Source organism: Podarcis raffonei, chromosome 16 (genome assembly GCF_027172205.1).
Source record: "Podarcis raffonei isolate rPodRaf1 chromosome 16, rPodRaf1.pri, whole genome shotgun sequence".
Lineage (NCBI taxonomy): Eukaryota > Metazoa > Chordata > Lepidosauria > Squamata > Lacertidae > Podarcis > Podarcis raffonei.
Genome location: NC_070617.1, coordinates 23,330,520 through 23,343,975, shown reverse-complemented (window position 1 = coordinate 23,343,975; position 13,456 = coordinate 23,330,520). Strand labels below are relative to the sequence as shown.

Genomic DNA, 13,456 nt, shown 5'->3' with positions numbered 1-13,456 from the left:
TGCTGGGTTGGCAAGATATGGGACATAGCGATGGGAGCTCACCCTGTTTTGGGGATTTGAACTGCCGACCTTCTGATCAGAGAACCCAAGAGGCTCAGCGACTTAGACCACACAGACACCCACATCCTAAATGTGTGTGTGTGTGTGTGCACGCCTGTACATACATTTATGTATGAAAATAAAATGTGTGCATTAGTAAAAAAGAAGTGTTTATTAGCAGTAATTTGTACTAAAACACTGAAGAAATTCCAGGAAGATCTTTTTAAAGGAAGAAATTGGCAATTCAATGAAGAAATATAGAGAACTGAATGTATGGATTAGAAAAGAAGCAAAACAGAGAAGTGAAACTGACAGATTCTTCCATGCCTAGCCAGGGATGAAGGCCATTGTAGACTGAAACAATCTGGAGGACACCAAGGCCACATTCACACCATACATCTGAGAGAGAAACAGGCGGTTTAAGAAAATCCTTTTTAATGCAATATTTATTAACAATGCAATGCAAGCCCACGTGAACAAGACTTGACACCATGCAGGCTAAAATCCCATATCTAAAATAAATACATGGAGGTGAAGGGGAGGCTGGGCTCTGCCCGGCAACCAGCTTCCGCCTGGGAGTTATGGCAATGATAATATCCCATTAAAGAGTAATATAAATTAGAGTGTGGTTAAATAATACAGCAGCAGTGAGACTTCCTGGATCCCCAGCAGTTTCTGCCCGAGGGCCAGGCAGGGGCGTGAATGTTCGTGCTCCTTCCTACAACACCTTAGTCCGCGTGGCTACATTGTGCAGGGGATATCAAAAGTCTCAGCATGGAAAGTCAGAGGCAGGCAAGATTCTCCCCAAACATTACTGCAGCATCTTCCTGCTGGGAGGGGACTGCAGGAGGCACCGAGGGGACGCATCTTCCACCTTTGGCTCCTCGGTGGCATCCAGCAACTGCTGCATGTAACAGGACGTGCCAAGCAACACATGACCCGTCGCTTGCATGGTGAAGAGGGTCCAGCGTAGAGCTTCCCTGGGGGTGGGGGAGAGAGACAGGAGCCTTGTCAAAGATTTGACTTTGTGATGGCCTGGGATTTGGACTCGGAGGCTGAACCTGAGGGATCCCAGCCTGCACAGGATTCCCCGCCTCCAGAACCAGCTGAGCTGGGGCCGGGGCTTGAGCCTGAAGGGTCCTCACCTGTACTGGATCCTCAGGTGCAGGCACCAGCTGAGTCTGCTCTGGCTCCTGAGGTGATGGAGGACCCATTGCTTGCAGGTGCTCCACTCTCAGCCCCGTCAGGGGAGGCTGAGGTTGCCTCTGGGTCCGGTAACCCTCCAGCCTCCCCTGAGCTGCAGAGGCTGAGGGCAGAGAGGTGGAGGGAACCAAGTTCCTGCAGAAGGAGTGCTTGCCTCCAGGCCAGGAGAAACAAGTCACCTGAGGATCGGGGTCACCCTATGCCTCAGGGCAGATAAAAGCCAGCCAGCCCCAGTCCCAAGTTGCGGAAGCAACCTTGTTGGTTGCCAGTTCCTGCCTGAACCCTGCCCTGCACCTAGATTCAGCTTTTACGGACTGCCTCCATATTGCTCCTTCGACCTCAGACTGGACTTGGACCTTGCCTCTCGATTAACCCATGGGACCAGCACAGACTTGCATTCAGGTAGGACTCTGAGCAGAGTTCTGAGCGGGTATGCACAGCGGCAGAGCAAGCCCAGGGGCGGGGCCAGCTGCCCACAGGGCGGGGCGATCCGGGGCAGGACTCTCCACGGGGCCAGTATGGTATAGTGGTTAACAGCGGTGGACTCGTAATCTGGTGAACCAGGTTCGCTTCCCCGCTCCTCCATATGCAGCTGCTGGGTGACCTTGGGCCAGTCACACTTCTCTGAAGTCTCTCAGCTTCACTCACCTCACAGAGTGCTTGTTGTGAGGGAAGAAGGGAAAGGAGATTCTTAGCCGCTTTGAGACTCCTTAAAGGTAAAGGTAAAAGGGATCCCTGACCATTAGGTCCAGTTGTGACTGACTCTGGGGTTGGAGCACTCATCTCGCTTTATTGGCCGAGGGAGCTGGCGTACAGCTTCCGGGTCATGTGGCCAGCATGACTAAGCCGCTTCTGGCGAACCAGAGCAGCGCACGGAAACGCCGTTTACCTTCCCACTGGAGTGGTACCTATTTATCTACTTGCACTTTGACATGCTTTCGAACTGCTAGGTTGGCAGGAGCAGGGACCGAACAACGGGAGCTCACCCCATCGCGGGGATTCAAACCGCTGACCTTCTGATCAGCAAGTCCTAGGCTCAGTGGTTTAACCCACAGCGCCACCTGCGTCCCTTTGAGACTCCTTAGGGTAGTGATAAAGCAGGATAACAAATCCAAACTCTTCTTCTCTTCTTCTTCCAAGGAGTCTGCCTGCCTCATCCCACTCAGTCGCCCTACAGCTGAGGGGGAGGCAGAGGGCAGACCATTTGGGGCAGAGCAGAGCCTGCAGGCGCCCAAGCCACCGCATCACTACTGGAAGAGACATGTCGCTCGGGCGCGATGCAGGCCTCACGGTGAGTGCCGCCCGGCATTTTGTCACCCCCCTCAGTGATGACAGCCGGGGCGGTCCGCCCTCACCATACACACCCCTTCCTCTGCCCCTGGGTATGCATGCTCAGGACACAGTTATGCTTCAAGGGCAAATCTATTTTTGCAACTGGGCAGGGAAGGCAATGCCACTGTCCTCGATGATCGCCCCATGCTTGAGCAACCGGAAGCAGCGGCAGTGGCTACATTCCCATTAGCTACTGGTTTTCTGAAATGCTACAGGAGGACAATGATTTGGCTAAAAATTGGGAGGGGCAGTGTGTTTTACTGATAGCTCAAGTGTTTGAATGAGATAATGTTCTCTCACTTTATATTAATGTGATCTGATGCATGAGTGCAGCATGAGCCCCCTGTTAAGGGGGGGGGATGAAATATAAAATTGGAATCTAAAAGCAAGTTATCTCCAAAACAGTTAATATCCAAATCAATGGGTGAACCCAACTATTCCAGTTTCTAATTTATCCCAGTCCTCAATTCTCCAAATTTCACATTAGTTTGCATTTTTTTAAAAGGGTCCTCATGAAAATCTATCAGCGAATTTCTCTTTATATACAGGTGCTTATCTGCAATTTTGCCCAGCATACACATTTTTGCAATGCAATTTTCTCATTTTCAGTATTATATATATTTTTAGGCAGACTTTACCCTAGTCATATGCTGTTTTCTTTTTTCTTTTTCTTTTTACACATTGCTTGGCTGGAGGACAGCACTACAAAAAGTGTGAATTTTGCAGAAAGACCACATTTCGGTCCACACATTTCAGTTCCAGAAGTGTGAATTAGATAGGTTTGTCTTTAATGTGAACTGTATTGAATTTCTCCTCCATCAGGTAGGTCTAATTCAGTTGAGCTGAGAGACAGACTGATACTCACATCATTATCCTCTTGGCTCCATAGCACTGTACATCATAAGACATGCTGTACGTCCCATAGAGCGTGGCCTTGACATTCAGGCAGCCAATGAAGTCCCGAGGGTCAGTCTTGTAGAGGTCAAAGGTTACACAGGCCACGTCAATCCTGCGCCGGGGCTTGTGGGACAGAGAGAGCTGGTAACCTGCCGTCTACCAGGAAACAAAAAGAAAAGTAGGCTTACAATAGGCCCTGTATACCTAAAAGTGTACCAGTGAAGTCTCCAGGGGCAGCCCCATATGTAAAGCATTGCAGTAGTCAAAACATGTTGTGCACATTAAAATAGCGGCAACAGGAGTAAACATCATTTGCTTAATCCAAAGTCAGAGAAAAAAAATGGACCAACTTTGGCCCTAAATAGTTTATTTTAGAAGAAATCTGCATTGCTTAGACCAGGTGTCGCCAACCTTTTGAGGCCTACGGGCACATTTGGATTTTTGAGCAGCTGCAGTAACCCCCCCATCACCTCTTTCTCTCTCTCCCTTTTCCACAGATCACCTCGCCAAAGATGCAGAAAAAGTGCACCCTTCGTTTCCCAAGAGACCTGGGAATATTTGTTTCCAGTAGATTTTGCTATGCCTCAAGAAAGCACATAGAGTTGGAAGAGAAAATGGGATAGAGACTGGCACTTTTCCCCAACTACAGTCATACCTCATGCTATGTCCATTTCATGTTATGTTCTTTCAGGTTACGTCCCACAGCGACCCAGAAGTACCGGAAAGGGTTACTTCCGGGTTTCACTGCTCACACATGCGTAGAAGTGCAAAATGACATCACGCACATGCGCAGAAGTGGTGAATTGCAACCCGCGCGTGCGCAGACGCGCCGCTGCGGGTTGCATTCTTTTCATGTTGCGAATGGGCCTCTGGAACAGATCCAGTTCACAACCAGAGATACCACTGTACCTCCTTCAGCAATATGTGTTTTTCAAGGGAGAAAAAAGGTAAGCTCTCTCACCAGCTGCCAGGGACTGGACTGAACAGGAGGAATGGGAATTGATCGGCTCCTCTCAGAAGAGGAGGAGGAGTGGGGAATTTTGACCCCCATGTCTCCAGCAGTTTCGGGAGGAGAGGGAGATAGGGGTGATGTACAGCCCACTGGCTCACCTTGGCTGGGCGCCATGTCTGTCCTTTGGTCAACACCAGCAAGACCGTCCCATCCTCCAGAGTCTGGAAGAACTCCTCTGTCTCGACGGTGGTGCCATCTTCATCCAGGACAATGGAGATATTGCCTGCTAATAGTAGGGCACTGCGTACCTAGAGAAAAAACACCGGGTTCAAATTCCACCTGCCCCTTCGCCCCATCCCACCTTGCTCCTGGCAGAGGGCTCCTAGAATCGCTCACCTTCTCGTGGAGATCCCTCAGGCTGTCGGCCATGATCCCTTTGCGGACGGTGCGGTCGCAGTTGCTGACTCGGTAAGGCCGGGCTTGAGGAGCGTTGGCTGACACACACCTGGATGGATGGATGGAATCCATCAAATGTTGGTTTCTCAGTTGGTTCCCCAGTTTTAAGGGCCACTAGCCACCTCACTGCACCGGTTGGAGGTTATTGAATGATAGCCAATGTTTGTTGTACTCAGAGTAGACCTATTACACTGAATGGGCACGACTAACTTGAGTGCATTCATTCCGATGGATCTACTCCAAGCCAAGGTTAGCTGGATAGAGCTCATCATGTAAATTGCCTTGATTAATAAGTTGATGGACTACGCCAAATTGGCAAAAGTGATGGGTAAAATCAGAAACCAGGGAGATGAAAACTTTAATAAGGAATGGGGGAAATTTATAAGTTATCCTGGAGAACACTGTAAACAATTAAAAACATTAGGAAGATTGTGACAACACTTGTAGCAAGAACTAAGGATATGACGGAGGTTTTTTAAAAGAAAAATGGAGGACAATATAAGATGCAACAGAAAGTGGCTACAAGATAACCCACCGGGGGGGTGAGGGTGGAGGGAAGTCCAAGGATTCAGGGAATCCTATATTTTTGTGATGTTAACTCATATTTGAATGTAAACTTTAATTGTAAAACTATTATATATATACACACACAATACGATATATTTATTGTCATTGTCCCATACAGAACAATGGAACTGAAAAATCTACATAAGACATTCAACAAGCCTGCTATTCCAGCTATCCCAGCCTGGTTAGCCCCCCAAAAAACTCTGATACCCCATTTTTAAATACAATATACTCCCATACAGACTGCTTACAGCGTGTTTAAAACCAAAATTGCATTTGGGTAGAAACTGTTTCTCAGGCAGGTAGTGCTAGTCTTTATAACCCTGCACCTTCTTCCAGAAGGCAAAAGCTCAAAGAGATCATTTCCGGGCTGTGCACTATCCTGCACTATCTCTGCAGCTTTCTTATGGCACCTGGAAGCATAGATTTGATCCAAGGTGGGAAGAGCGCACCCAGTTATTCTCTCCGCAGTCTTTACAACCCTGGACAGCACTGTTTTTCCCCTTACCGTGCAGCTCCCAAGCCACACACACAGACCATAAGTTAATACACTCTCAACAGTACAATGGTAAAATGCCATCAACAGGTCCTTGGAGATTGTTTTTCTGGAGGATTCTCAGAAAATATAACCTCATATATATGAAGGCAATTAATAAATTAATGGTAATATTGTGGGGAAGGAGGAGAAGGAAGTTAAAGCCATCACGAATATTCATCAGCATTTTTAGCATGCATTTATTATTACATTTATAGCCCCCCTGTCTGCTCAAGGCAGTCACAGCTGACCACCCTCAGTCGCGAGGACTGCCCTGCAGGTACTTACTTGGTGAGCGACCGAGGGGATAGCAAGCACAGAGACTTCTTTGCGTAGTCCATCCTTGAGAAAGGGTGAATTTTTTGGTCCAAACTGCAGGGAGAGAGAAAGCTTGGTTAATAGAGCTCCGTAGGAAGCTGCCTCTCATGGGAGTCTTTTAAGCTTGATATTGCCCGCACTGATTGGCAGCATCTCTCCGGAGTTTGAGGCAGGCGTGTCTCCCAGTCCTAACTGGAGATGCCAGTAATTGAACTGGGCATATTCTGCATGCAAAGCAGATGTTCTGCTACCCCTTTGCATCGTACCCTTTTGGAGGGTATAGTGTATGACCCTGCCGGCAGCATTAAGGATTGGAGTCAGCAGTCCTCTTAGGCCCCATGTGCACTATATATTTAAAGCAATATTATACAACTTAGTGACAGCTTCCCCCAAGGAATTCTGGGAGATGTAGTTTGTTAAGGGTGCAGGCAGTTGCTAGGAGACCCCTATTACCCTCACAGAGCTACAATTGCCAGAGTGATTTGCCAATCCAACCCTGTTCCCCAAAGAACTCTGGGGATTGAAGATTGGGGAGGGAAAGAGCCCTCGAATAGCTCTTGCAAGTTCCCAGAATCCTTTCTGGAAAGCCATGACTGTGGGTCATCATACTGTTAGATGATGGACAGGTGATTGGTCCTGCTCACCTGTCAAACTTGGCCCGCAGGGATGGGAAGATAAATATGTGACTCTCCAGGCTAAAGATGTCCACCATCTCTGTATCAAAATATTAAGACTGGTGGATATTTGTGGGGGACTGAAACCGGGAAAGGGGTGTGTGGGGCTTGGGAATCCAAAGGGTACATAATTATAATGTGTTTTTGCTTTCATTTTGTTTTGGTAATGTGTATGAAATTTGGGAAATTCGTGGAAGGGAATCTGGGTCGACTTTAGAAAGAATGTCTTAAGAATGTGTATTGAGGTACAAGTGTTGATGTTGAAGTTTGGATAAGGTAAAATTGGTTTGTTTTAAAACGGACTAAATTAAAGGAAAATAAGGTTAGCAAAAATAAATTGAGGAAATGAATGAAAGAGAAAAAGTAAAATAATAATATGTTAAATTAAGCATAGAAATAGGTTAAAAAATATGGATAAGGATTTGCTGAATTAACAATTTGAATTGGAATACAAGAAAGGGGGGTATGAGGAGGTCAGGGAAATATGTTATTGAAAAATAGATTTTGTGAACTTTATGTGTTTTTAATTTTTTCTGCTTTTTGTTTTTCTTTTTTTTCTTTTTGACTTCTTGTTTTTTTGTATTGTATTAAATTCAAAAATCTTAATAAATATATATTTTTTTAAAGAAAATGTTAAACAAAAAAACCCCCAAAATATTATTTGGGCCACCCAAGAAAAAACAGTTAAATATGAAAATCAGTAGACCTAACATTCATATTAATACAGGACATCAATTTGAAAAGCAATTCCTCTCCAACATAAGGTGCCAGCCAATCCAGCAACCTTTTGTTTCAGCAAGTACAGTGGTACCTTGGGTTAAGAACTTAATTCGTTCTGGAGGTCCGTTCTTAACTTGAAACTGTTCTTAACCTGTAGCACCACTTTAGCTAATGGGGCCTCCCGCTGCCGCAGCACAGCCAGAGCACGATTTCTGTTCTCATCCTGAAGCAAAGTTCTTACCCCAAGGTACTATTTCTGGGTTAGCGGAGTCTGTAACCTGAAGCATCTGTAACCGAGGTACCACTGTACACAAGATGGTAAATCCAAAGAGGGAGAACTCAGAGCAGAAGGAAAAGTACAGTAATATAAGGATCGAAACCAAGGCCAATCCAGTGTTTCAGTGGGGCAGGTTTTTAGAGTGTAGTGTTCAAAGGAATGCAGCAATTAGACTTTCCCAGTTGAAAGGCAGCCTGCTGTGCCCCTCACTTTGCACCCAAAATTTACCGTAACTGCACATTCCAGAAGCAGAAGACTTTTGGTACAGCAAAGAGTTCTTGCCAATTGCAGAGAAGACGTGGAAGTCTCATGATAAGGCAGCTCATAAATTGGGGTGATTGGGGAGGGAAGGGACATGATGTTCCAGCCCCAAGTAGAAATGTTGGCAGCTGCCCTATAATGAGTCAGACCAGCAGTTCATCAAGCTTAGTGTTGTCTACACTGACTGGCAGCTGGTCTCAAGGGTTTCAGGCAGGGAACATTCAATCCTGAATGCAAAGCAGATGCTCTACCATTGAGCTACAACCTTTTGACTAAGAATAAATCAAGATTCTAGTCCTTATGGGTCTATAAAAAAAATCCAACAGAAATGAAGTAAACAGGAAGCTGCCCGGTACTGGATTAGCCCATTGTCCCATCTACCTCAGTGTTGTCTACACAGACTGGCAGCAGCTTTCCAGGGTTTCAGGCAGGGGACATTCCCAGCCCCACCTGTTTATTTGTATGTAGCTGAAGCCATTGCAAAACACACAAAATTCATAGATCAGAATAAAATACACAGTTTTGCAAAACTTACCGGGAGAATAAGAAATCAAGATAACAAACTTTTTATAAAAGAATGGAAATGGTTTGTTGAATGTTTACAGATAAATTGTAAACAGATAAAAATACCTGCAGTATATATTTAAAGAAAATAAATAAATAAGTTAAGTTAATTTGGATATGCAGAAGATATTAAAAATAATTTTAAGGCACCACAGAAAGAGGGTGAAGGAAGTCAAGTTTTAAAATATCAAAATGATTGTAAAATCAGCGAAATGTATATATCTGAAAAGTATTTAATTTTTTTTAAAAAAAGAATAAAATATACAGTTAAAATAATGTTTAAAATCAGGCATTATGTCAGAGAAAGAGTTTGCTCCCCTGAAAAAAATTGACTCGGTATCCCCCCAAACTTTCCTCCTTAAAATTGCTGCTCTAAAGACAGAACGGGTCACTTTTTCAGAAAGGGGGGGGCATGGACGGACGGACCTGTTTCTTACTAAAAAGTTAATCAGATACCCAATCAATCTGTCAACCTACTGACTTAAATCTTTGCACAGGGCTGCCTATAAGCCCTTGTAGATTGGGAAAACCAGTAAGTACTGGGGTGAATCTTCAGGCAAACCAGTAAGTACTGGGGTGAATCTTCAGGCACACAACCTACCTGGAGAGACTTGAGGATTGAACCTGTTGTACAAAGCAGATGCTCTATTTCCCAGTAAGCTATAAAACCCGTTCCCCAAAAATAAACTTTCTAGTCCTTAAGGTTAAAAAGAAAAGACCTGAATGAAATAGGAATCTGCCTGATCTGGAGATGCCAGGATTTGAACCTGGGACCCTTCTGCATGCAAGGCAGATGCTGTGCCTCTGAGCTTAATAATATAACTGGCTCTGCTGTCTGGCATGAGACTGACAGACGACCCAAAGTCAAGCAACGCCCGTGGCCTTTTACTTACTTTCACCAGCTGCTCTGCCAGCACTACTGGATTTTGTCCCAGTGCCCTCTCTGTTTATAGAAGCAAAGAACCTCGTCTGCCCTTTGAACAGGGACAGGGTGGGGCTGCCAAAAGGGACAGAGTGTCTGCCAGCCTCACCAGCCCAGTTGCGTCAGGTGGCAAGGAACAGCAGCAGTTGGGCAATCGGGCCAGATTGCTGGGCACTGAGCAGCGTCACCCAATTCTGGGGGCAGGGAGAAAGGAGAGTCATCATGATGACTCAGATCCTGTTATGCCAACAAAGCCTGAATGAATGAATGAATGAATGAACCAACCATTGACCCATCTAGCTCAGTAATGTCTACACTGACTGTCAGCAGCACTCCAGGGTTCATGCAAAGAGTCTCTCTCAGTCCCACCTGATGGGACCTTCTGCATGCGACTTCTGATGCTTCAAGTCATAGCATCAAATAAGTTCCTCATGGTTCTAAAATAAAGGGGTGATTTTAAATTAGAAGCCATTGGTCCATCTAGCTCAATAATGTCTACACTGACTGGCACCAGCTCTCCAGGGCTTCAGGCAGGGGGACACTCGCAGGCATATCTGCAGATTGAACCTAGGACATTGAACAAAGCAGATGTTCAACCATTAGGCTATGGCCCTTCTCCTAAAAACAAAGCAAGATTTTAGTCCTCATGCTTCGGAATAAAGGGATGATTTAAGCGAGAAACTGCTTTATACCAAGTCTAAACATTGGACTGTTTAGCTGAGTGTTGTCTACAAGGACTAAGAGAGACTGTCCGGGGTTTGAGGCAGGGGGTCCCTCCCAGCCCCACCTGGGGATTGAACCTGGGACCTTCTTTGTGCAAAGTAGATGCTCTGCCACTGAGCTATAACCCTTTCCCTAGGAAAAGGAGGAATCCTAAGGTCATATAGGGCTTATTCCTCCGCTCTTTCCAGGCACAGCCCATGCTTTAAAGATCCATGTCTAAGCATCCTTTTTTTCCCCCTCTCCAGAAATTTCCAATGAAACCCTGCTCTTTAAAGCTCAATCGGAGCAAATTGCAGTCTGCAGACAACTCGAATTGACGTTTTAATCTGATTGAGCACTAAAGAGCGGGTTTTCCTGGGCAAACCAACCAACCAGTCTGACATGGAGCTTTTAAGCACAGGCCTGTGCCTGGAAAGAGCAGGGCAAAAGCTAAATGAGGATAATCCCTTAGTCCAGAACTGTGGCACAAATTACCCGAGCGGCCATTCCTGCACTTGGCTACACAGCATATCTGGAGTCCCAGAGCTGAGGAGAGCTACAAAATCACAGAGGAGAGGTGAGACTGGATGGAGCCAGTTGCCCATTTTCCCAGTCCTAAATTCAGCCCTCCACATTCTCATCTCAATTTGCAATGGGGGGGAATCATCATGAAGATTCACCAGCATTTTCGTGCGAACTTCTGTTAATATGCACATTATTGTAGGCAAAGCATTATTGTATGCAATGGGGAACATTATTGTATAAAACTCTCCTAAAGCAATTTAAAATGCTATTTCCACTAATATTGCATTTGCGCGCATGCACACACACACACAATTTATCACAGCATGTGCCTTTTTGTACTTATTCCTAGGCTGAAGAATCACATTGCAAAATTCAGAGGCGGGCGAATTTCAAAGGGCAGCTATGTCTTGCATAGCATATTAATTTGGAAACTGTGAGTTGGGCAAGTTTGCTTTCAAATGCAAACTGGATTAAACCTCCCCTGCCAGGAATCAGTAGTGCAAAATCGCTGCCCCACCGCTGAGCACGGCTTGCCCACAAAAACCTAGATTCAGTCCTGCACATTATCATCTGAAGTTGCGGCGAATCAGAGTTAGTTGGAAGGGACCCAGGGATCATCTAGTCCAACCCCCTGCAATGCAGGAATCACAACTAAAGAATCCTTAACAGATGGCCATCCGACCTCTGTTTAAAAACCTCCATTGAAGGAGAGTCCACTGCCTTCACTATAAGATTATTAAGTCTAAAACTGCCCTACGGTCCTTACCTGCAGTCTCAGGTTGGTACAGTGTGCAGACTGAGACTTATTCCCTCACCAGCTCCTTGCAAGAATGAGGCTTCTGTTTACACCCCAGAAAGCTGAATGCCCATCTCCAGATTACTAGAGCAAACCACTGGCTTTGACTTCAATATCCCTTCTCCACCCTCAAGACGTCAGCTCTTTCCTTCCCCGTCACAAGATGGCCGTGAACTCTGTACTCCTCAAACTTTAGCCAGATGCTATCACATGTTCACTGTCTCTATTCTCCCCGGTTTAGCAACAACTCTCTTCCGCTAGCATCTTTTTTAAAAAAGTATAATTAGAGTTCATAAAGAGAAATACAAAACTTCAAAGGTCTTTTTTATCCAGCGTTAATCTGAATAAGATCACATGATGAAAAAGAGAAAGAAAAAAAAGAGAAATAAGAAAAGAGCTTAAAAGAGGAGATAGAAAAGATAAGGTTCAGAGAACTTCCAATTCTTAATCTGTCCACCATATATAAACATATTGATTGGCAGCTGCCTTTTAAAAAATAAAATAGAAATAAAGGAAGAGTTTATAAAGGCCTTAACAGCTTGGGACCAGTCTGCCTGAGAGATCACCTTACTTCGTAACCACTTCATCCGGTGGAACTGGTGTGATAACAGGTGCCACCTGTTCCGCAGTTGTAAGAAATGCATATTTTAGTGTGGCAGCACCTACACTTTGGAACTCCCTGCCTATTGAGAGCAGGCACGGACCTTCACTGTACTCTTTTCGGTGCCTGCCAAAAACATTCCTCTTTAGAAAAGCCTAGCCAGAGCTTTGTGAAGTTGATGCGCGTTTTCGTCTCTTATTCTTTTAACTTTTTGAAAGTCTCTATTATCGTTGCTATTTTTTTCTTATTGATAATTCAATTGTTTTCTCTTTCTTGCAAACTGCTTTGAGGTTCTCCTTCTTCTTACAATCCAGCAGTGCATGCGTTTTATGAAATAAATAAAATAAATGAAACTCCACGACGAATAAGAGTACAGAATGCAGTACTGGAATTGCAGCTCTTGTGCTAAGAACTAATAGCAAGTTTCTGGTCCTCATGGTTGAAAGAGATGCACTCATGCTTCCAAGGGTATTACCTCCCCAATGTGTGACCACCAATACATGAGTTCTGCAAATTTCATGCGCTATACAGACCATCACCATAGCTGTCAACTTTTCCCTTTTCTTGCGAGGAATCCTATTCAGAATAAGGGAATTTCCCTTTAAAAAAGGGAAACGTTGACAGCTATGATCATCACACATATACAACACCTGGATAAGGTTAATACCAGGTTGTTGGAAATACCTAATTGCAAGGAGCAGAAGCAGCATCACAGAGGTTGAAGATAACAAATGCTGAAAGAATTCAGGACGTGTATGACTCAAAGACATCCAATGCATACTGCAGTTTAAAATTGAATTTAAAGTTGTGCATTGTGTGGGAAGGCAGATAGGGAGAAGTCATGCCCCGCCCCTCTTCTCATAATCCCAGAGCTCAGAGGCATCCAATGAGACTGAATGCTGGAAAACCCAGGTCAGAGAAAAAGTTTTCTGAAAACAGCACCTAGTAAGAAGGATGGGATTTGCTCCCACGAGATGTTGCAATGGCCACCAAGTCAGGTGGGTTTCTAAGAGGTTTAGATAAGTCATGGAGGAGAATAACGCTCTCAGGATGCCTACCTGTCGCTGGGAACTGCAAGGAGTTAAAGAGCGCTGTTGTGCGTGGGTCCCGTTTGT

At 45.1% G+C, this 13,456-nt stretch overlaps 1 protein-coding gene across 3 annotated transcripts; it reads right to left on the bottom strand.

Moving 5' to 3' along the window:
• Nucleotides 1-457: 457 nt before the first annotated feature.
• CIDEC (cell death inducing DFFA like effector c) lies at nucleotides 458-11,870 on the bottom strand. 3 transcript variants are annotated; one of them, XM_053369530.1, is made up of 6 exons: nucleotides 11,711-11,870; nucleotides 6,270-6,353; nucleotides 4,820-4,928; nucleotides 4,582-4,731; nucleotides 3,440-3,627; nucleotides 458-1,019 (listed from the first exon to the last, which is right to left on the bottom strand). In XM_053369530.1, the coding sequence occupies exons 2-6, from the start codon at nucleotides 6,320-6,322 to the stop codon at nucleotides 851-853; spliced, it is 669 nt and encodes a 222-aa protein (XP_053225505.1). In that variant the 5' UTR covers nucleotides 6,323-6,353; nucleotides 11,711-11,870; the 3' UTR covers nucleotides 458-850. The 3 variants fall into 3 exon arrangements, with proteins under 3 accessions (XP_053225505.1, XP_053225507.1, XP_053225506.1); XM_053369532.1 differs by lacking the exon at nucleotides 11,711-11,870 and adding an exon at nucleotides 9,689-9,765; XM_053369531.1 differs by lacking the exon at nucleotides 11,711-11,870 and having other exon boundaries at nucleotides 6,270-6,627.
• Nucleotides 11,871-13,456: the final 1,586 nt, after the last annotated feature.